This window comes from Papio anubis, chromosome 1 (genome assembly GCF_008728515.1).
Source record: "Papio anubis isolate 15944 chromosome 1, Panubis1.0, whole genome shotgun sequence".
Lineage (NCBI taxonomy): Eukaryota > Metazoa > Chordata > Mammalia > Primates > Cercopithecidae > Papio > Papio anubis.
This window is the reverse complement of record NC_044976.1, coordinates 96,365,642-96,387,167: the sequence shown is the minus strand read 5'-3', so window position 1 is coordinate 96,387,167 and position 21,526 is coordinate 96,365,642. Positions and strand designations below refer to the sequence as shown.

Here is a 21,526-nt window from a genome sequence, read left to right as displayed (position 1 = left end):
ACAGACTAGGAGAAAATATTTGCCAAAGACATATCTGATAAAGAACTATTATCCAAAATGTCCAAAAGTCTCTTACAACCCCAAAATATGAAAACAACCCATTTAAAAAATGATACAAAGACCTTAGCAATATCTCACCAAGAAAGATATACAGATGGAAAATAAGTATCTGAATAGATGCTTCACATATGTCATTAGGGAAATGCAACATAAAACAACAGTGAGATACCACTATACTATTACAATGTTTAGTCTGCTCAGTTTGCTATAACAAAATACCATAAACTGAATAGCTTATAAACAACAAAAATTATTTCTCTCAGTTCTAGATGCTGGGAATTCCAAATCAAAGTGTTTGTAGATTTATAATGTGCTCATAACCTGCCTTCTGGTCATAGGTAAAGGCTTTTTATTGTGCCTGTCTCACATGTGGCAGGGGCAAGGTAGTTCCCCTGGGGCTGTTTTTAAGGGAACTAATCTAATTGAGGAGGGCTCCTCATGACCTAGTCACCTCCTAAGGCTCTCATGACCTAATCACTTTTTTAAAACCCCACCTTTCTAACATTTGTGGTTAGTTTTCAACATATGAATTGAATTGCAGTGGGGGGGCATGGACACAAACATTCAGAGGAGACCAAACAGCCAAAATGCAGAAAACTGACAACACCAAATGCTGAGAGGATGAGGAGAAATAGGAACTTTATTCTTTCCTGGTGGAAATGAAAAATGGTACAGACAATTTGGAAGACAGTTTGACAGTATCTTGCAAAATTAAACATACTCTTATATGATCTAGCAATTTACCCCAAAGGGTTGAAAACTTACATTAACGTGCAAACCTGCACTTGGGTATTTATAGCAGCTTTATTCATAATCACCAGAATTTCTGAGATATCCTTCAGTAAGTGAATGCATAAATACACTACGGTACATACAGATATTGCAATATTATTCAGGATTAAAAAGAAAGGAGCTATCAAGCCATGGAGAGACATGCAGGAAACTTAAATGTATGTTACTAAATGAAAGAAGCCAATCTGAAAAGGCTGTAAATTGTATGATTTCAACTGTATGGCATTCTAGAAAAGGCAAAACTATGGAGACACTAAAGACCAGTGGTTGCTGGGGAGAAGGTGAGAGAGGGATGCATATGGAGATTAAGAAGATTTTTAGGACAGTGAAAGAAACTATTATGTATGATGCTGTAGTCCTATGATGCTATTTTCATAATAAAATTTTTGCAAACCCATTGAAGGTTCACCAGTTGTAATAAATGTACTCAAATGTAGCACTCTGGAGAGGACGTTGATAATAGGGAGTCAATTCTCTTAATGTACCAACTACCTTAGTTCTCTGGTGTCAGGGTAGCATGGTGGGAAACAAGATGAGGTAGTTCAGTGTTTTTTAAACACTTCATGAACAATTGTTGATTTGTAAAGTTAATTTATTAATTATAATAACTAGCTATTTTTGTTAGTAGATTGACTAGAATATATTATATCAAAATATATTTTATCGGAACATATGAATTTAATATACTAAAATATAACACATTCTAAGTGGGTTAGGAATGACAAATTCATATATTTATTTCAGTTATACATTTCTTATTGGAAAATTAGAGATATATAATGAACTTTTTAACAATTACTGTGAAAATGTGATAATAACAGAGTTTAAGAGTTCAGGCTTTGGAGTCAAGTAGCCTTAGGATAAAATCTTTTGCATATGAACCTGACCACAGTTTTTTCATCTAGGAAATGGATCTAATAATTGTACCTCCATAAAAGGAGGGTTGAAGACTAAATGATAGAGATTTAACATAAAGCCTGGAACAGAGGATATATTTCAAAAAATATTGGCCTTCTTATTATTGTGGGGAAAATACATATTAGGTATACTTTTCATTCATCTTTAAATACTTCAGTTACTCTCTTCTGATATTAACAAGTTTATTTCATTTATTATATTGTTTCGGCAGTTGACCCTTCAACTTAAAAATTAAATCGTAGAATATTAGTCAGTTGATGGACAACTGACATTTGCTTAAAAGAAAAAGAGAGGGGTCTTTCTCACCAAAGAGCCAAATTATTTTAGAATATTTTTGTTACATTATGAAACAACAGGGAACTATATTCTAAGATATATCTCTTAGGAATTTGATACTGTAAATAACTGGACCTAATGTATCTTTTATGCATAATTTATTTGTAATTTTATGTTACACTTCTCTGAAGACTCATGTAGTTTAATAAACGGAATGAAAAATATTATTTCTGAAAAATATTATTCATATTTATGGACATTTTGAGTTGTATAACTTGTTTTAATTGACTAACTTTTCCAAACTTTTATTTTTAATTTTAACAAAATTAAGTTAATTCTCTGGTTTTTTTTTAACTTACACAATCTATTCATTGGCAGTTTAAAGTGTTACATTATTAGTTACTTTAATTTATATTTTTCATAAAATGCCAACTCTAGATTTATAATTGATTTCACTTTTCATAGTTTCATAATATACTTAAATACAAATCACTACCCCCCATTCACCCACAAAATATTTTTGGAGTGATTTATTTGGCTTTTTGTCCATTTGCTCTCATTTTGTCAGAATTAGGCTACATTCATGGACGTATACTGTGTATACATGAAGTAATCCATTATTTGTATTTCAGTTAAAAAAGAATTAGTTGCTGATGTTTTAAAGGGGTAGAGGGCCACTTATGCCTTCAGATCTGTATTAAGTTGGAAAATGTAACATATATTTCAGAATTTAGGGTTGATGATAGAAGAATATTAGTGGCTAAAAAAACATTGAATGAGTGCTGACGTATTACCTAGGTGCAATAGTGTGCTGAAGCCAGCTTGGACCAGCTCTAGTACTGATTAAATTTTTAGGAATTTTGTAAATGGGTTGTGAAACACAGTAATTGTGAAAAATTAAAGTATATAAACATGTAGTCATGAAAATCATATTAAAATAACTATAACAAAGACTACAAACTCACTGCCTCTAAATTATTTATTTCCCATTAATTATGCTCATGAGATTATTTATATCTATTGCATCATATGTTTGAAATTTTAATTTTTGCAGTAATGGATGTGTTCAATGTAATATCCACTAGCCACATGTAGTTATTGAGCACTTGCAATATGATTAGTGCTACTGAGGTCTTTGCATTTTTAATTTTATTTAATTTTAATTTTAATTTGAAGTTAGTCAAATGTGGCTAGTGGATTCCGTCTTGGACACTATGAGTTTAGATACGTTCTGTCTCATGGAATTTGAATGCTAGGTGAAATGAGAATAACATTTGCTGTATGGGCAGGCAGTTTCCTAAAGCACTTTCAAGATATAATTAGCTCATTAAATCCTCAAAGCCTCTCTATGAAATATATTTTATTAATCCCACCTTATTAAGGAGATTGAGGTGTAGAAATGTTAAAGGACTTGTTCAATTCCATACATCATGAGAATGATGGAAGTCAAGACTCAACCCCAAGAGTCTAGTTTCAATGCCATACTTTTAAAAATATACCACCTGTTGTGCTGAAATTCACAAAAGTGTGATTCAATTATTTACTACCTTAAAAATTGCATCAAGGTTAATCCAAACTCCTGTAAAACTCAGGGGGAAATCCCAGTGCAATAAAAGGTTGTAAAGAAAAAATCCCAGAACAGAGCAGGTAAAGGGATACCAATTGATAGATTAGTTTATTGAGCCAAGCAATGTAATGAGCATGTATTGAACAACTCTTAAGCTGCGGTGCCTGGGGTTGAGCAAATCAGGGGCTAACAATTTACATTCTAGTATGTGCTCATAATACTGAGTGTACTGAAGAGTGTGCTTGCTTTCATTTCTTAAAACACTTTAAGAGTCTTTAACTCTGTTTTGGGTACTTAGTTGGGATTCAGTAAACATTTTTTAAAATAATTCAATGTTTGCATTTGATATTTTTTTTAAAAGAAGGCTTAAAAGTTTTATTCAAAAAATTAAACTATTTTAGGTGAAGATACATACATATTGTTTATTATTTGGTAATTTCTACTTTATTATTTGCATGCCATTACCTAGAATTTGTGTCAGATATGTTAGGTGTTTCAGAACTTACCTATTTCTTGCTTCTGAGTGAATGCTGAGCACAAATTCTATTCCATTTGGTTATCACACTAGGGTTATTCACATTATAATGAATGCTGTAGCCTAAAACAATTCTTAGTAGTCATATTAAATCTGCTTCCATTGTAAAAGATGTCATATATAAATGATACTTAAATCATGAACGTCTTCATTTAAGATTTGTTAAAATGCAGTGTTATTTGTAAATGTTAACAGATTTTAACATGGGAAAGTTAAATATTTAATTATTAGTTCACAAAGCTAAAATTATTCAACTAAATATGAAAGAAATTAGTATTTATTTAATCCCTAAATGAAATTAGCTGTATCTCTGTTTCCTGATCAGAGATCTTTGATCACGTTAAATGTATGTTTTAAATACTTATGAAAAGTATGTGAAATCTTTCTTTGGGGAAATATAAAAAATATATTTTAACTACATTTTAATTAATGATCTAATAAAATAAATATTTATGAAAAGTATGTGAAACCTTTCTTTGGGGAAATGTAAAATATATTTTAACTACATTTTAATTAATGGTCATATAAAATTATTTATTAATTTAGAACTGGAATTTAGTTCCCTGTTCATGTTGCTTAGAAAGGAATAAAAGATAACAATATGTGTTGATTAAAAAATAATATGTAAGAAAATCTGTGCTGTTTGGATAGCACAGGGAAGAGAAGGAACACATATTAATAATTTGTAAATAATGCAAATTGTAGCTGGGAATAAATTATTATATTATCAATTTAAGCTCATTAATTAACATATATTCCCCCTTATATGTAAAAACACTGAATACTAAAATATGAATTCAAAGATGTTGTCTTCCCTTAAATAATTTATGGTCTAAGAGAGGAAACAGATAAGTAAACCAGTAAAATGTTACAAATTATTAGAATGAAAATGACAAAATATTATGAGACCATTTATCAGCACCGTTCATCTCATGCTGAGAAATTGACCCTATAATACTTGTTGATAATACCCTCTTTAATTTTTTTTTAAATAAGACCATTTGGATGTGCCTTATGTGTTTTGACTTTATTTACAGTAGTTGGTGGTACATGTGGGATGAGGTTAAGAAAATGTAAAGTCCTGTCACCTTTATTCCTCACTCTTAAGAAAACTTATATTTATATCTATCGATCTCTCTCTGGGTTTCCAGGAGAGAAAGTTACTGCTTTGACCTATTAAATGCAAACAACTCTGTGAGCCAATCCGTTAGATAGCATAAATAACTTACCTATAATATGGATTTATTCATTGGCCACTTCTATTGGTAGTCAAGTTTTGATGAGAGTAGAATAATGAGACCATTGTGATTTATTTCTTCTGCTTTTAGTTCTATCAATTTCCCTTCATATATTTAAAATTGTAATTTAGAGCCTATAGATTTAGAATTATAAAATCTTGTTGAAAGATTGACCATTTCCTTGCTATGAAATGTTCTTCAAATTTAGTAGTGCATCTTGCCTTAAAGTCTAATATTTCTAATATTGTTATATATGTACCAGCTTTCTTTTGGTTAGTGTTTGCATTGTATAACTTTGTCTAGTCTTTAACTTTACACTTACCTATCTGTGCTCTTACATTTAAGGTGTTTGTCTTCCATAACTTTTGTCTTTCAATTGGAATTTTAGTCCATTTACATTTAATATAATTTCTCATGTTTATGTTTATATTTACCATCTTACCATTTTTTTTGTTTCCCACCCTCTACCACCTATTTATAATAATTTTAATTAATACATTTTGATAATATATTTTTAAATCCCACTCCTTCCTTCCACAGTAGCTAGTTAATGATTTTTGCTAAATATATTTTACTAAATGTACTTAGTAAATTTAATTTTTTTTATTTTTAACAAATTCCAGTTTTGTGTTGAAGTTTACATTCTTCTTATATATTTTTGAACATATAAATCATAGTTATTCTAAAATTTACATTTGATAACCACACTTACTAGATTATGTATGTATCCCTTTCAATTTTTTTAGGTTTATTTTTCTTGCAGGCTTGGACATTTTAAAATAAAAACCCAAACATCTTATAAAAAATTTGTAGAAACTGTGGTCGACTTATTATTCACAGAAAGTGTATTCTATCATTTGGTAGATAGATAAGAGTGAGGACTGATCACTGTCATTTAAATCCAGGGCCGAGTTGACAAGGCTGGATTGGCTATTTACCCCTCATTTGCCCTACTTACAGAGTGTAGCACTCCAGAAGCTTCAGCTGTACGCTGGGGTATTTACTAGGGCTCTTTCTTACTTAGTCACTCCAGTTTTTGTTTTTCCTGGATCATCTGGTTTTCTCTTTATTTCCTTAGGTTTTTGTTGTATGCACTTTAAGATTTAAGCTCACTTTTCTGCACTTTATTTTGCTCCAGGTTAATGGCCTCCTACATTTCCAAAACTCTGTGTCTCTCTGGTTTCAAAAGACTGCCAACATCTCTTTTCTGAGCTGTGGTTCTCTTCAAGATTCTTAGCCTTCCTCCCTTTGGTAAGAAGTGTCAAATCCCTCAGGGGAAAAGTGACTTCTGGTCACCTAACTTCGTTCTTACTTTCTCTCTGAGATGTTAGCCCGTCCAAGATGCCTGCATCAGTAGTTATTGAATGCTTCAACTATTTTTTTAAATCATTATTCTCCCAAAGTTAATCTATCATCATCAAAAGCAGAATTCAAGAAATTATTTGTTAAATGTCTACTGTGTGCCATGGTAATGCTAACTCCTCTAATGCAAGGGTAATGTGTTTACATGTGATGTGACATGTTTTCTGATTCAAGGAACTAACATTCTACTGACTGACGTGGAAACATAATACATGCCACAGATAGGTTGGTAAGTGGTTATGGTAGAGACATATGGATTATGCTGTAGGAGCTTAGAGGAGATGCACTTAACTTACCCTCTAGGTGGGAGTAGGGAATGTGCCCCAGAAGTGTTTCCTAGAGGAGGCATGACTCTAGAAAGGAAAGATTGAGAGTTAACCATAAATCCTCATCTAGTTGACACAATAAAAGTTGTAAGTATACCATATTAATACTGAAAATGTATTGCTCGTTGCTATTTAAAACAAGAATTAATTTGAAACATTAAAAATATGTTTGAGGATGTAAGCTAGTTTCAAAATTTTAACGATGGCAATTGATTTCTCCATAGGTATTCAAGGCAATGAGTATCCCACAGATCAGAAATCCGTCCCTGCCTCCCCCAGAAAAAATGTCTGAAGCCTATTCTGCAAAGATTGCTCTTTTTGGTGCTGGGCCTGCAAGTATAAGTTGTGCTTCCTTTTTGGCTCGACTGGGGTACTCTGACATCACTATATTTGAAAAACAAGAATATGTTGGTGGTTTAAGGTAATGCCTACATTTATTTCATGTTTATAGTGTCAGAAATGAGGGAGCAAAACAATTATGAATATTGTTGGTTCATGATCATATAGAAACTTCAGGCTCACAGATGGTATTTTAAATGTTCTTTTTCCAAATGTTCACATTTTGATTACATTATTCACTTTAAAATTTGCAGTTGGCTTGAAGCAATATTTATTTAAGAAATTTTCTCTCTAGTTCTGTGAATTTAAGAGAAATCTCTGCAAATTATTTTTTGATTATGAGAACCAACCATATGAAAGATGGTTTTAGCCCTGTGAATATTTCTTTTAATGGAGATATACCTGAAAATCATGGATATTAGTGATGGGGAAAACCTAGCTCCATGGAATATTGGACTATTCATTGTGTTGTCTAATTAGATATGTTGTCTTACATATTTTCAGTTTAAAATTTCTTAAGTCTTACTTTTGACTACTAGAAATGTATTTAAATATAACATTTTTAAAATCATGCAATCATACCATTCCCATGAAGATTTATACATGGGAATGGGAATATATATTGAAAATAAACAGAACTCTATACTAGACATATATTTCATTATCATAAAGAAATAAAATTTATTATGATTAGGGAGTAGATACTCCTTAAAACATTTGATACAAAGTAAAGAATTTGGATGGTAACTGAATAATATTACTCAATTGATTTTTATTTTCCCTGCATATACTATTAAAAAATCGTGGATTATAAAAATCTGTTTCTATGCTTAACATTTAAATTTGTTATGGCTACTGCCCTATGTGTAACCAATAAATTAATCATACCCAATAATCACAGAGGATAAATTTAATCAAGTCGTTACTAAAATTTGTGAAGTTTCTTACGTTTTTTGGCACCTCTGAATATATGTTAATAAATGTATAAATTTCAATATTACTCAAACAACAATATACTAAGCCCAAGATAATACAAAATTATCAATTATTTGTATCATTGATAGAAATATGTTGAGATGTTTATTGACATAAATATTGATGTATAAGCTATCATTAATATAATCTTACTTGACTGAATCATCAAGCAAAAATATCACATACTAGGAAGACCCTTTAGTGTGGATATGAAACATAAACTACCTGATTGTTAAGAAATAATTATTCTTCTGTATTGATGTTCCACTACTCTGAATTTCAAAAGATTACATGTATTTTATGAATTTATTTTTCTGGAAAGTAAAATGTCCTATATATTGTTTCACTGGAAAGATTTAGACTATCATGTTAATGGCATTTACCACAGCTTTATTCATTAGAAAAAGACATAGTCTATTAACAATATATGTATAAGCATTGTATGTTTTTTTTTCAGTTATACACATCAGTGAATATCTGAGTTAACTTTTAAAATATGAACTTAATTTTGCACCCTAGTAAGCTGGGAAAAATCTCTTTGCCACTTGATTGCATTTTCACAAAAGGGCTAAAATGGAACCCACCCTGTTTATCAATTACTCTGTATTGCCAATTTTGGTAGAAGATTACTGTTGTTAGCCTATCTCTTTTTTAACTCAAATGCAGGATAGATATTTGTAATTAATATAAATTAGTACTAAAGTTGGTTTTTTAAAATTTATTTGCTGTACGTGTTTTAGTGAGGACAGACTTCTTTGGATTCGTGACCAAACATGGTGGTTTTTCTTTTAAAGTTGTTAAATTTTTTCTTTTGGCTTTGAATCTTTTCAGTGTGTAGAGACAATATGAAATATTTAATCAATCTCATTTGTACTGTCCCATGGTAAAGGCATTCTGTGTCACTGTTACAGGATTATAAAAACTGACGCTGGAATTTAGCCAGAATTACAATCACAAAACTTTCCTGTTAATTTATTTTCTACTTATGATTGCCTCTTATTCTCTTGTGTCTTCAAAGTGGCTAAAAATGATTAAATTAGCTTTGTATTTGAAATCAATTGCTTAAGGAAGTAATGTCAAGTTTTATCTTTCCTTCTGCTTTGCATCCAAACAGATTCTTTTATCCCTGGTGAAATAGTATCACAACAACTTTTTAAGAAATCGCTAGAGTCAGTGAAAAATATCTAGGATTAATATCTATTGCATTGAGCACATCAATTATTTTTAATGTTGCAACAAATTTATAAAATAATCAGTAGTTTTACTTTCCTCTAACAGTGGCTTCTTTTATCAGGGCACGAGTTTAACAAGGTTAAAAGAGTTTGATATTATAACAAAGATAAACAAAATAGTGTTAAGAGATTTTTAAGAATGTATGCACATATATACTTTCTGTTTTTTTGCTTATAAATTAATATATAAGAATTTTGATGTTATTGTTAGGAAGGATAGTGAGGCCAATGCTGCCCTTTGCTTTACCTCTTTCAAATTTTATATCGTTTTTATTAGGCCTATTACTTTTCTTGTTGATTGACAGTAAAGAGAAATGGAGTCTAGGTGAAATAGTTATAGCAATAGGAAATATTTTGAGAATGTGTGATGTAATACAAATTTAAAGTCTATTATCCATATGGTAATGAACTGAAGCATGCCTCTGTCAGAGTATGAGAATTGTGCTTTAAAAAGAATGGAAAGTTGTTATAGATACATTTCATTACATGAAAGAAACATGAAAATAGAAGAAAGATTTTTTTTCATGTTGTCTTGACATTCCACTGACTATACTAAAGGATTTATGATTACAAGAAAAATTTTTTTCAAAACCTTAGATTGTTACAGGATCAGAGATAGAAGAAAAGTTTGTTTTCCTAAGCACAACAAACTTGGAAAATAATCATTCCTATTAAATTCTGTCTTCTGTCCTTTTATCTCCTTTCTCACCATGCAGTCTTCAGAGTAATCTCATTTACTCTCATAGTTTCAATTACCACCTACATGCAAATTTCTTAAAAATCCTTATCTGCTCTGACCTCTTTCTCCATTCTGAGCAACATATTTATACATTCAAATCCTAGATATCTCTTCATAAACTTCTTATCAATGATCAATGTTGCTTCTCTTCCTGAGTTTGCCATCTCAGGGGATGGCATCACCAAAATGAGGATTATCTGGGCTACTCTTTAGTATCCTGGCAATTCCGTTTTACAAACACTGTAAAAAAATGTCCTCTGATATCCTTTACCTCTCAATTTCCTTTTTTTTTTTTTGGATCTGGCACTTTCACCCTGGCTGGAGTGCAGTGGTGAGATCTAGGCTCACTGCAACTTCTACCTTCTGGGTTCAAGAGATTCTCCTGACTCCGCCTCCCAAATAGCTGGAACTATAGGCATGCACTACCACGCCTGGCTGATTTTTGTATTTTTAATAAAGATGGGGTTTCACTATGTTGGCCAGGTTGGTCTTGAACTCCTTACCTCAAGCAATCTATCCTCCTTGGCCTCCCAAAATGCTGGGATTACAGGCGTGAGCCACTGCGCCGGGCCACCTCTCACTTTCTTTACCACTGCAGTAACCTCCTTCCTGATTTGTCTTTTCAGATTCATTCTTCCTTTAGTTTCCAAATCTGATTTTATTACTCTTCCACTTGAAACCTTTCAACAACTCCTCCTAACCTCAGAGATAACGGATCTGGCCTGGCATAAAAACCCTTCCAAGACCTGATATCTACCTGTATTTTCCCCTTTCTCCTTCCCTCCATTCCTTCCTTCAGTATATATATCAATCACTTAACTATGAGCTGGTCATGATTTCTGGCTCTATTTAGAGCATAAAAGTAAACAAGGCAAAGTGCCTTCTCATGGGGCCTATATTTTAGTCATGGGGAGACAGACAATAAACCAACAATAAACCAAATATAGAGTATATTAGGTGATGATAAAGGAGGAAGTTTTTAAAAAAATGATGGATTAGTGGTATACCTAGTATACTAGATACTCAGAATAGATTTTTTTAAAATGCTATCCTCTGGTCTATACAATAAAATTCCATAAGAATCATACAATAACCAGTAATAATTATTTTTAATTTATTCCTGTAAAACAAAAAATTAATGATTAAAACAAATTATTTTAATATTAAGGATATAGCTATTTTCAATTTTAAACACAAAAATTCCATGTGATCATACAAAATGACAGAATTGAAGTAATTCATATTGCTTCATGTCCTATCATTTTATCTATTCCAAATCAACTTTTTACATATTGGAATCTGTAGTATCACAGAGTGGAGGCATATGTCGCCTGCGGGGAGTTGGAATGAGGAATGCCTGTAGCTGAATCAGCAGGTGCTGATGGCCTCTATTTAACTGTAGTTCTGCAAGTTAACTTTCCTGTAGAACACAATGTTTATTAAAGAGTTGGTAATAAAAACGGGATCATTGAAAGCTTACATATATATTACTAAAACTCAAAAACAACTATGGCTATTATTTAGAATTTAGACCCACCAGAGATTTTTTTTTTTTGGCAGAGACATTGTTTAGGATATCAGTGATATTATTTAGAATTACTAGCTGATGAAAATAATATAAAACAGGCCCATTTTAGTAAGTTTTATAATGGTTTTTAAATTGTCTAAGAAGAACACATTCTCTTACTGCCTGCATCTGGGCTTGGTATGGTGCTGGAAAGGGAATAGTGTGTGATATATTGAGTCTGGGGCCTGAGCAACTCATAAAATGGGGTTGTCTGAGGACCAGTGTTGGGATGCAAGAACCAAAGCTTACTGTTAGGCATGACAAATATGAGATACCTGTTAGACACCCAAGTGAACGTAAAGGTCTGGAATTTAAGAATAAAAATGTGGAAGCCATCACACACTGATGATATTTTAAAGTCCTAAGACATTTCTCCTACCCACTTGTATCATCCCACAATAAGCCTTCCCTCCTTTGAAACACTTGTTCAGATTTGGTGTTTTACATTTGTCATTTTGTTCTGCTTATGTATGTGCTTATGTGTTTCATCTATATGCTGACTTCATCTATTAATGAATATAAATACATCACATTTTTCACAATCAGTAATTTCCACCCACCCCTACCTACCTAAGTGTAACCAAATCTAACTCACATTTCTCAGTGTTTCACATTTATCTGATCTACTTTAGGAGATGCTGGGAAATGGATTCTCTCACACTTATTCATTTAACACTGTGCTAAGTGTTGGTGACAATGGTTTCAGAGCAGCGTGGGGTTTTTAAGCAGAGCTGCTGAAGCCCAGCAGCCTGGTTTCCATTTTCTCTGGTGCCTATATCTGTTCAAAGTTATACTGCCATGGGTGGTGCCTGCTCCTTCCTCCTTTCTCAGGTTTCTTACTGCTAGGTTAGGTGTTCCTTCCTTTCTTTTTCTCTGGCCAACAGAAAAGTTGTCCCTATTTTCTCTAACATGCTCTTTCAGAGTTTTTTCTTAAGTCAGAACCACTGGCTTGCACTCACACCATTTTTTTTCCCCTTTTATTCTATGTGCTTCTACTTATATCCCATAAAAATCCAAGAGTTGACCTGACTCATTGGAAGGTTCTTGGCTTCACGATATATTTGGATGTATTTAAGATTCTCATCTTGTTGTAGTTGGTTTATTTGGCTGTAATTCTTTGTTCATAGTCCATTGCTTTTGCTTTCCTGTTCGACCTTTTGAGGATCTGCATCAGTGCCCGATTTTAGTCCATATTTAATCTCTCTCTCATGGAGCCGCATGTCTATCAAGTCTGGGTATCTGTTTGTGTCCACATACATCCATAGTTGTTAAGAACCTTTCTACTTAGACTTTGAAGGGGAAGCCTTCTTGGTGCCCAGAGCATTCTGGCACATTCACGTTACCTTGAGGTATTTCACAAGTCGTCTTAAGAGATTTTTATCTTTTCCCTATGCTTGAATTCATTCTTAAACATAATCTTATATTTCTAACTAGAGGGAAGCTCCTTTAGTGTACAGCTTTGATTTTATAGTGTTTGATACCTTGCATTTTCTATAGCATTGAGCATGATGTCTTGCTGATTGATATATAAAAATTAATTGAATAATCAAGTTCTTAAGTCATCAAAGAATGAAAAGGCTGTACTTTTGGAAGACTTTTCAATTGATCCAGAAGATTCATCTTCAACAATTATTTATTTAACGAATTAATCTTTGTAATATTTAAAATATAATTGCTATTTTATATATATATATACACACACACACACACATTAAAGATATAATGGCTATACTTCTCTCATTGTGCATACCACATTCTAAATGTAATTATCTTTTATGTATCCTTCCCTGATCAGAAAAAATAACTTATTAACAGTGAGAATTTGGTACAATTCACCATCAAATCATTGCAGCTTACACTTACCTGGCACTTTGTAAACACTGTGCCTGGCACTATTCACTTTTAATGAGTAGGTGAATGAATGAATCAGCAAATGAATGAATGGATTGCTGTATATTCATGCACATATATAGCTTTATAATTGTTAACAAAACATTGGAAAGTGTCTTGAGCTTACTTTTAATACTCTGTTATACTACTAGAATAATAGTGCTGTAGACCTCATGATTGTTTTTTTAAATGAAGGCAATAGGCATTAATATACAATAGGATTGTTTTTTCATGACTGAACCTTTTGGGATACTCTTTGCTTTCACAGAAGACTAATTTATTGTAAAAATATTCTGTAGATCACATGGAACTGATTTTGTAATATTCTAAACAGTATGATAATACAGTTACACATTTACATTTGAGCAAGCTAGAAGTATATTTATAGAATATGTGTATGAATATTAGTATATATGTGTACACATATATTAAAATCTGTATCTCCAACTAGCTTTATTAATAGATTTTAAGATTTTTTTTATCTTAGGTATTTATAGAATTATTATTAAATAAATCAACCAAACACTTTATTGAACTTAAAAGTATTGAAATTTCTTTTGGCCAGTTTTATGTTTATCATTTTCTATTGCTGTAACTTAGTTATTTTCATATCAATTTCTACTGTATCTTCACTCCATGTAATGTTTTTATGTCAATAAAAATGTAGATGTCCTCATGCATATCTTATGTGATATATAAATATCCTTAGAGGAGATATTTATTTAATACTAGTCCGTGAAGACATGTTACATTTTTTTAAGGTTGGTCATTTTTCTACTGATGCCTGTTTTTCTTTTCCTTTTTTTTTTTTTTTTTTTTCCAGTACTTCTGAAATCCCTCAGTTCCGGCTGCCATATGATGTAGTGAATTTTGAGATTGAGTTAATGAAGGACCTTGGTGTAAAGGTAAATGAGAAAAACACCTATCTGTGTACTGCGCAAAAAGAGAGGAGTAAGCTCTATGCAAAGATTAACAGCAAATGTCACGCATTTTAGGAAAGAACAATTAAAAGCTACACCAGGCAGAAGCAGAAAGATGCTTCCCCTTGCTTAGGGCATTTGTCTGTCTACTGTCTGAATGCCACTAGCCTGGAAAAGGGCAATCAATAGTTCTCATCTGGCATGCCTGCATGTGATTAATTGTCTGTAAGAAACAAATTCCTAAATTGCTTTAGGGGTTCAGTGCAGCTAATAGAAGGATTTGGTTTCTTTAATCACATTTTTTCATGCAAGTTGTGTGCACTCTGAAACATTAGTATTTCACAATTTGGAACATAATTTCTTACGGAGATTTATTTTATTTATTATATTCATCATGTCAGTAGTGTGAATGTGATAATCCTTTCTCAACACAAGGAGTAAATCAGTGGGATAAAAAGCAACAGCTTCGTATTTTTTATTATTTTGTGAAATAAATATTGTGGTGTTCTTTTCGAGATGGTTGAAAATTTGACACATTGTTATTTTCAGCATATAGCTTTAAATATTTCTCTTCTTTTCTGTTAAGAGCATTATACTCTAGCTCTCCACTTGAACATACTGCTATTTTTGTTTCAAAAATGTTAATTTTTCATAATAGATATAACAAAATAGATTAGTAATGTACTGTGATTTACGTAATACATGCTGTAAGTATATGCAGAAGATATTTTGAAAAGTGATTAACAAACTACTCATACCTTTTGCATTTACCAGTAAAACTTAAAATGAATCAATGAAAGAGAAGACACTCAAAACAATATTTTGTGGTTTATATTTATAATTACATTTTATTTGACAGTGGTCGGGTGATGAAACATTCACACATAATGACTAAACAAGATGTCTGGGAATAAAAACACACAGTGTAGATTTGGGCAACTTTATAAAATCTTAATGTTCAAAATTGCAGTGTTCAAAATAGATAATTGAGGGGTGATTATTTTACAGAAGTATATTCTGAAAAGTTTTAAAATGTCTTTCATTTTGAATACAAGTTCTTCTCTAAATCTCATTAAATAAGGAAATGATGATTGAAATTTCCAACTATTAGAGTTGGTATTTATGACTGAATTGAAGATGAATGTTCCCAACACAAAGACATGGGGAATGTTTGAGGTGATGAATATCCTAATTATCCTCATTTGATCATTACACATTGTATGCATGTATCAAAATATCACACATACCCCATAAATATGTACAATTATTATGTGTTAATAAAAAATAAAAAAAAGAAATTAGGCTTTATTTCTACATTTATCTTATATGAAATTGCAAAATTGCATTCAGTTTTCACAGGACCAGATATATTGCATGAATTAGACCATACCCATTGCTCTTTGAAAACTCATCAAGGCGCAGTAGTAGGCAATATACTGAGTGCCAAGAAGTATCCTAGCTATAGTCATGCCACTTTTTATTTTCTTGTCAGATATCTTTGGCAAAGTCTATTAATATCTTGAATGTTGGTCAAAATCTGCTCAAATAAAAAGTATGCTACTAATATTTCTACAAAATAGAGAAATACTTGTTTATGTATGCAAAGAATATCTCTGGAAAGTTATAAGAATCTGATAGCACAGATCGCCTTTGAGAAGGTGTGGGAAAATTTTTTCAACATTTTATGCACTTGAATTTTAAACGCTGAATCTGTTACATTATTGAGGGAAAAAATGGAACCTAAATTAGAAAGCTAATAGTACTGTCTTGTCCATCGCTCAAGCTGTTTTAAGATGTGAAGGAAATGGTGTTTTCAAATTTGCTTTGTAAACAATAAACTGTATATACAATTCTGAGGAAAGATAGCAGTGAGATTCTTTTTCACTTTGAGGATTTGTATCCGTTGATGAGATACTCTTGCAGCTTTTATGGCTTATGAACTTTAGCCATAAGGGGGTACATTTTGAAAAAGTGGTCTATGCTTGTTACCTCCTTTTGAAAAGTCATCACCGAGGTTCTTTTTATAATTTGCCTTCTCTTTGTCCCTCTCAACTAGTATTATATATTTTAAAGTCAACAATGATTTCCTGGCAATGAAGTGAACTATATTTGTGGGTTCATACTGTTTGACTCCCATGTAGCATGTGATATATAAGTTCTCTTATATACATATGTATGTATTTTGACTTTTCATGGGCCTAGCATTATCTTGTTTATTCTTCTACTTTTTCTTTCTTCTACTTATTCTCTACTTCCCAAATAGGTTTTTTCATTTACTCAACAAATAATTGTTCAGAACTTATTTTTGCCAAGTAATATGCCAGGACTAGAACCATGTAGATCCATCCTTTTTTTGAAATCCAGTCCTGTATGCTTCGTAGTTTAATAAGCATATTATTAATAACATAAACTGATTATATCCAGAACCCAGTTCAGTTTCATTACATTATCTTCACTCCCAACTATCTTTTTTAGCTGCATTTCCTATTGAATATTTTAATTTCAGTTTGTCTTATTAACCAATCAGTCCTTGTTACTTCTAAGATTATTTTTTTCAAGTCAAATATCATGTTACAAGAAAATGAAGATAATTTTATTTGCTATTTGTATGTATTTTTTTCTTCCATGATTTCAATAACTAACATGTTAACAAAAGAGGTATAATTAATGGAATACTTTTTCTTCTCTCTGAAATAGAATTTTTAATCATATTGAATAAATATTTTTCTAGTCTTACATTAATAAATTTTATTAATTAAAAAAGTTAATAAAAAGTGTGTTAATTTTTTTAATTCCCCTTTATAAATACTTATGTTCAGTTTGTGTGTTGAATTATACAAATCATTGAATTTCTAGAATATATCAATTTTGGCATCATGTTTATTTCTGTACATGTAATTCAGATTCAATTTGTTAGTATTTTTAAAATTTTTTCTTTTGCATTCATTTATTTATGTAATGGATATTAAAACTGGAAATATAGCAGGGAACAGTCAAATATTATTGTTCATTACAAGTTTTGAATGTACAAAGACTATTTTTGTTTTGCTTCATTTTTATTTGTTATTTTGTGAGTTTTTCATGATAGAGTTATATTAGCCTTATAAAATTAAACTTCTAAGCATTTTATTATTTTCTCATTGGTAAGAATATTATCCTGACACATCTTTTTTACTAAATTTGGAAGTTGTCATCTTCTCCAAGCCCTCTTGTGAAATAGAACTATGACCATTTTTCTCCATATCTTCTATAAGTTTTTTCCACTGATTTTATTCTGTCAGTTTTGCCAATATATTTTTTCTAGAAAAATTTCTGCTTCATTGAGGTTTTTGAATTTATTACCAGAAATTTAAGACTATTATTTCAGTATACTATAAAAATATCTCATCTGTGCCTATGATTATATTTGCTCTTGCATCTCTAAATTTACTTTGTGTTTTCTTATCTAGTTAATATTTTCTTTAAAATAAGCAGTTATCAAAGTTTTGTTTTCTTATTCTTTAATTGCTGACTATATCTTTATAATGCTTTCCCCTGCTATTCTTATTTGTTATTCTCTTTTTTAAAATTTATTTTTATTTTATTTTACATTCTGGGATGCATGTGCAGGACGTGTAGGTTTGTTACATAGGTAGACATGTGCCATGGTGGTTTGCTGCACCTGTCAATCCATCACCTAGGTATTAAGCCTCACATACACTAGCTAATTATCCTGATGCTCTCCCTCTCCCTGCCCCACTCAACTGACCCCAGTGTGTGTTATTCCCCTCCCTGTGTCCATGTATTCCCATTGTTCAGCTTCCACTTGTAAGTGAGAACATACAGGGTTTGGTTTTCCGTTTCTGTGTTAGTTTTCTGAGGATAATGGCTTCCAAATCCATCCAGGTCCCTGCAAAGGACATGATCTAATTTTTTTAATGGCTGCATAGTATTACATGGTATATATATGTACCACATTTTCTTTAGTATATTATTGATGGGCATTTGAGTTGATTCCGCGTCTTTGCTATTATGCATAGTGTTGCAGTGAACATATACATGCATGTATCTTTATAACAGAATGGTTTATATTCCTTTGGGCATATACCCAATAATGAGATTGCTGGGTCAAATAGTATTTCTGGTTCTAGGTCTTTGAGGAATCGCCACACTGTCTTCCACATGGTTGAACTAATGTACATTCCACTAACAATGTAAAAACATTTCTATTTCTCCACAGCCTCACCAACGTCTGTTGTTTCTTGACTTTTTAATAATCACCATATTGACTGGTGTGAGATGGTATCTCATTGTGGGTTTGATTTGCATTTTTTCCAATGATTGAATGAATTTGAGCATTTTTCATAAGTTTTTTTGGCCACATAAATGTCTTGTTTCTCTTATCTGTTATTTCTTATATCTGTTCATGTCCTTTGCCTAAGTTTTTGTTTGTTTGTTTGTTTTTGTTTTTTGTTTGTGTTTTTGAGATGGAAGATGGAGTCTCACTATTACCCAGGCTGGAGTGCAATGACACTATCTTGGCTCACTGCAACCTCCACCTCCTGGGTTCAAGCTGTTCTCCTGCCGGAGCCTCCCAAGTAGCTGAGATTACAAGTGACCGCCACCACACATGGCTAATTTTTTGTGTTTGTATTAGAGATGGGATTTTATCATGTTGGCCAGGCTGGTTTTGAACTCCTGATCTCAAGTGATCTGCCTGCCTTAGCCTCCCAAAGTGTTGGGATTACAGACATGAGCCACCGTGCCTGACCTCCTTTGTCCACTTTAATGGGGTTGGTTTTTTTCTTGTAAAGTCGTTTAAGTTCCTTGTAGATTCTCATATTAGACCTTTGTCAGATGGATAGACTGCAAAAATTTTCTCCTATTCTGTAGATTGCCTATTCACTCTGATGATAGTTTCTTTTGCTATGCAGAAGCTCTTTAGTTTAATTAAATCTCATCTGTCAATTTTTGCTTTCGTGCAGGTGCTTTTGACGTTTTCATTATGAAATCTTTTTCTGTGCCTATATCCTGAATGGTATTGCCTAGATTTTCTTCTAGAGTTTTATAGTTTTGGGTTTTACATGTAAGCCTTTAATCCAACTTGATTTAATTTTTGTATAAGGTGTAAGGAGGTTGTTTGTGTGGTCTTATTTCTGAGATCTCTATTCTGTTACATTGGTCTGTGTGTTTATTTTTGTTCCAGTACCATGCTGTTTTGGTTACTGTAGCCTTATAGTATAGTTTGAAGTCAGATAGCATGATGCCTCCAGCTTTGTTCTTTGGGCTTAGGATTGTCTTGGCTATTTCGGCTATTTTTTGGTTCCATATGAATTTTAAAGTAGTTTTTTCTAACTCTGTGAAGAATGTCAATGGTAGTTTAATGGGAGTAGCATTGAATCTATAGATTGCTTTGGGCAGGATGCCTATTTTCCTATTAATTATTCTTATTCATGAACATGGAATGTTTTTCCATTTGTTTGTGCCCTTTCTGATTTCTTTGAGCAGTGGTTTGTAGTTCTCCTTGAAGAGGTTTTTCACTTTCCTTGTTAGTTATATTCCTAGGTATTTTATTCTCTTTGTAGCAGTTGTGAATGGGAGTTCATTCATGATTTGGCTGTCTGCTTATTGTTGGTATATAGGAATGCTAGCAGTTTTTGCACACTGACTTTGTATCCTGAGACTTTGCTGAAGTTGCTTATCAACTTAAGCTATTGGGCTGATTAATGGGGCTTTCTAGATATGGGATCATGTCATCTGCAAACAGAGGCAGTTTGACTTCCTCTCTTCCTATTTGAATACTCTTTATTTCTGTCTCTTACCTGATTGCCCTGACCAGAACTTCCAATACTGTGTTGAATAGGAGTGGTGAGAGAGGGCATCCTTGTCTTGTGCCAGTTTTCAAGGGGAATGTTTCCAGCTTTTGCCCATTCGGTATGATATTGACTGTGGGTTTATCATAAATGGCTTTTATTATTTTGAGGTATATTCATCAATACCTAGTTTATTGAGAATTTTTTAACAGGAAAAGACATTGAATTTTATCAAAGGACTTCTGCATCTATTGAGATAATCATGTGTTTTTTTTTTTTTCCTTTATTTCTTTTTATGTGATGAATTACACTTATTGATTTGCATATGTTGAACCAGTCTTGCACCTAGGGAATGAAGCCAACTTGATTGTGATGGATAAGCTTTTTATATGCTGCTGAATTTCATTTGCCAGTATTTTATTGAGGATTTTTGCATCAATGTTCATCAGGGATATTGGCCTGAAGTTTTCTCTTTTTGTTGTATCTCTGCCAGGTTTTGGTATCAGGATGATGCTGGCCTCATAAAATGAGAAGTCCCTTGTTTTCAATTGTTTCAAATAGTTTCAGAAGAAATGGTACCAGCTTCTATTTGTAATTCCGCTAGAATTCAGCTGTAAATCCATCTGGCCCTGAGCTTTTTTTGGTTGGTAGGCTATTTATTACTGCCTCAATTTCAGAACTTGTTATTGGTCTATTCAGGGATTCAACTTCTTCCTTGTTCAGCCTTGGAAGGGTATATGTGTCCAGGAATTTATCCATTTCTTCTAGACTTTCTAGTCTATTTGCATAGAAATGTTTATACTATTCTCTGATGCTTATTTGTATTTCTATGGGGTCAGTGGTCATATCCCCTTTATCATTTTTTATTGTGTTTATTTGATTCTTCTCTCTTTTCTTCATTAGTCTACCTATTGGTATATATACACACACACACGTGTGTGTGTGTGTATATATATTTTTTTTTTCCAGAAAAGCAGTTCCTGGATTCATTCATTTTT

At 32.1% G+C, this 21,526-nt stretch overlaps 1 protein-coding gene across 5 annotated transcripts in view; it reads left to right on the top strand.

Annotated features, from left to right (window-relative positions):
• DPYD (dihydropyrimidine dehydrogenase) overlaps positions 1-21,526 on the top strand; it is an 869,249-nt gene that overhangs the window by 236,466 nt on the left and 611,257 nt on the right. For 4 of the 5 annotated variants that reach the window (XM_031654339.1, XM_031654360.1, XM_031654348.1 and 1 more), the window contains 2 exons: positions 7,299-7,495; positions 14,640-14,721. In XM_031654339.1, the coding sequence (XP_031510199.1) occupies positions 7,299-7,495; positions 14,640-14,721 (279 nt within the window). Of the gene's footprint in view, positions 1-6,524; positions 6,638-7,298; positions 7,496-14,639; positions 14,722-21,526 lie in introns of all 5 variants that reach the window. The other variant, XM_031654381.1, reaches the window with a different exon arrangement.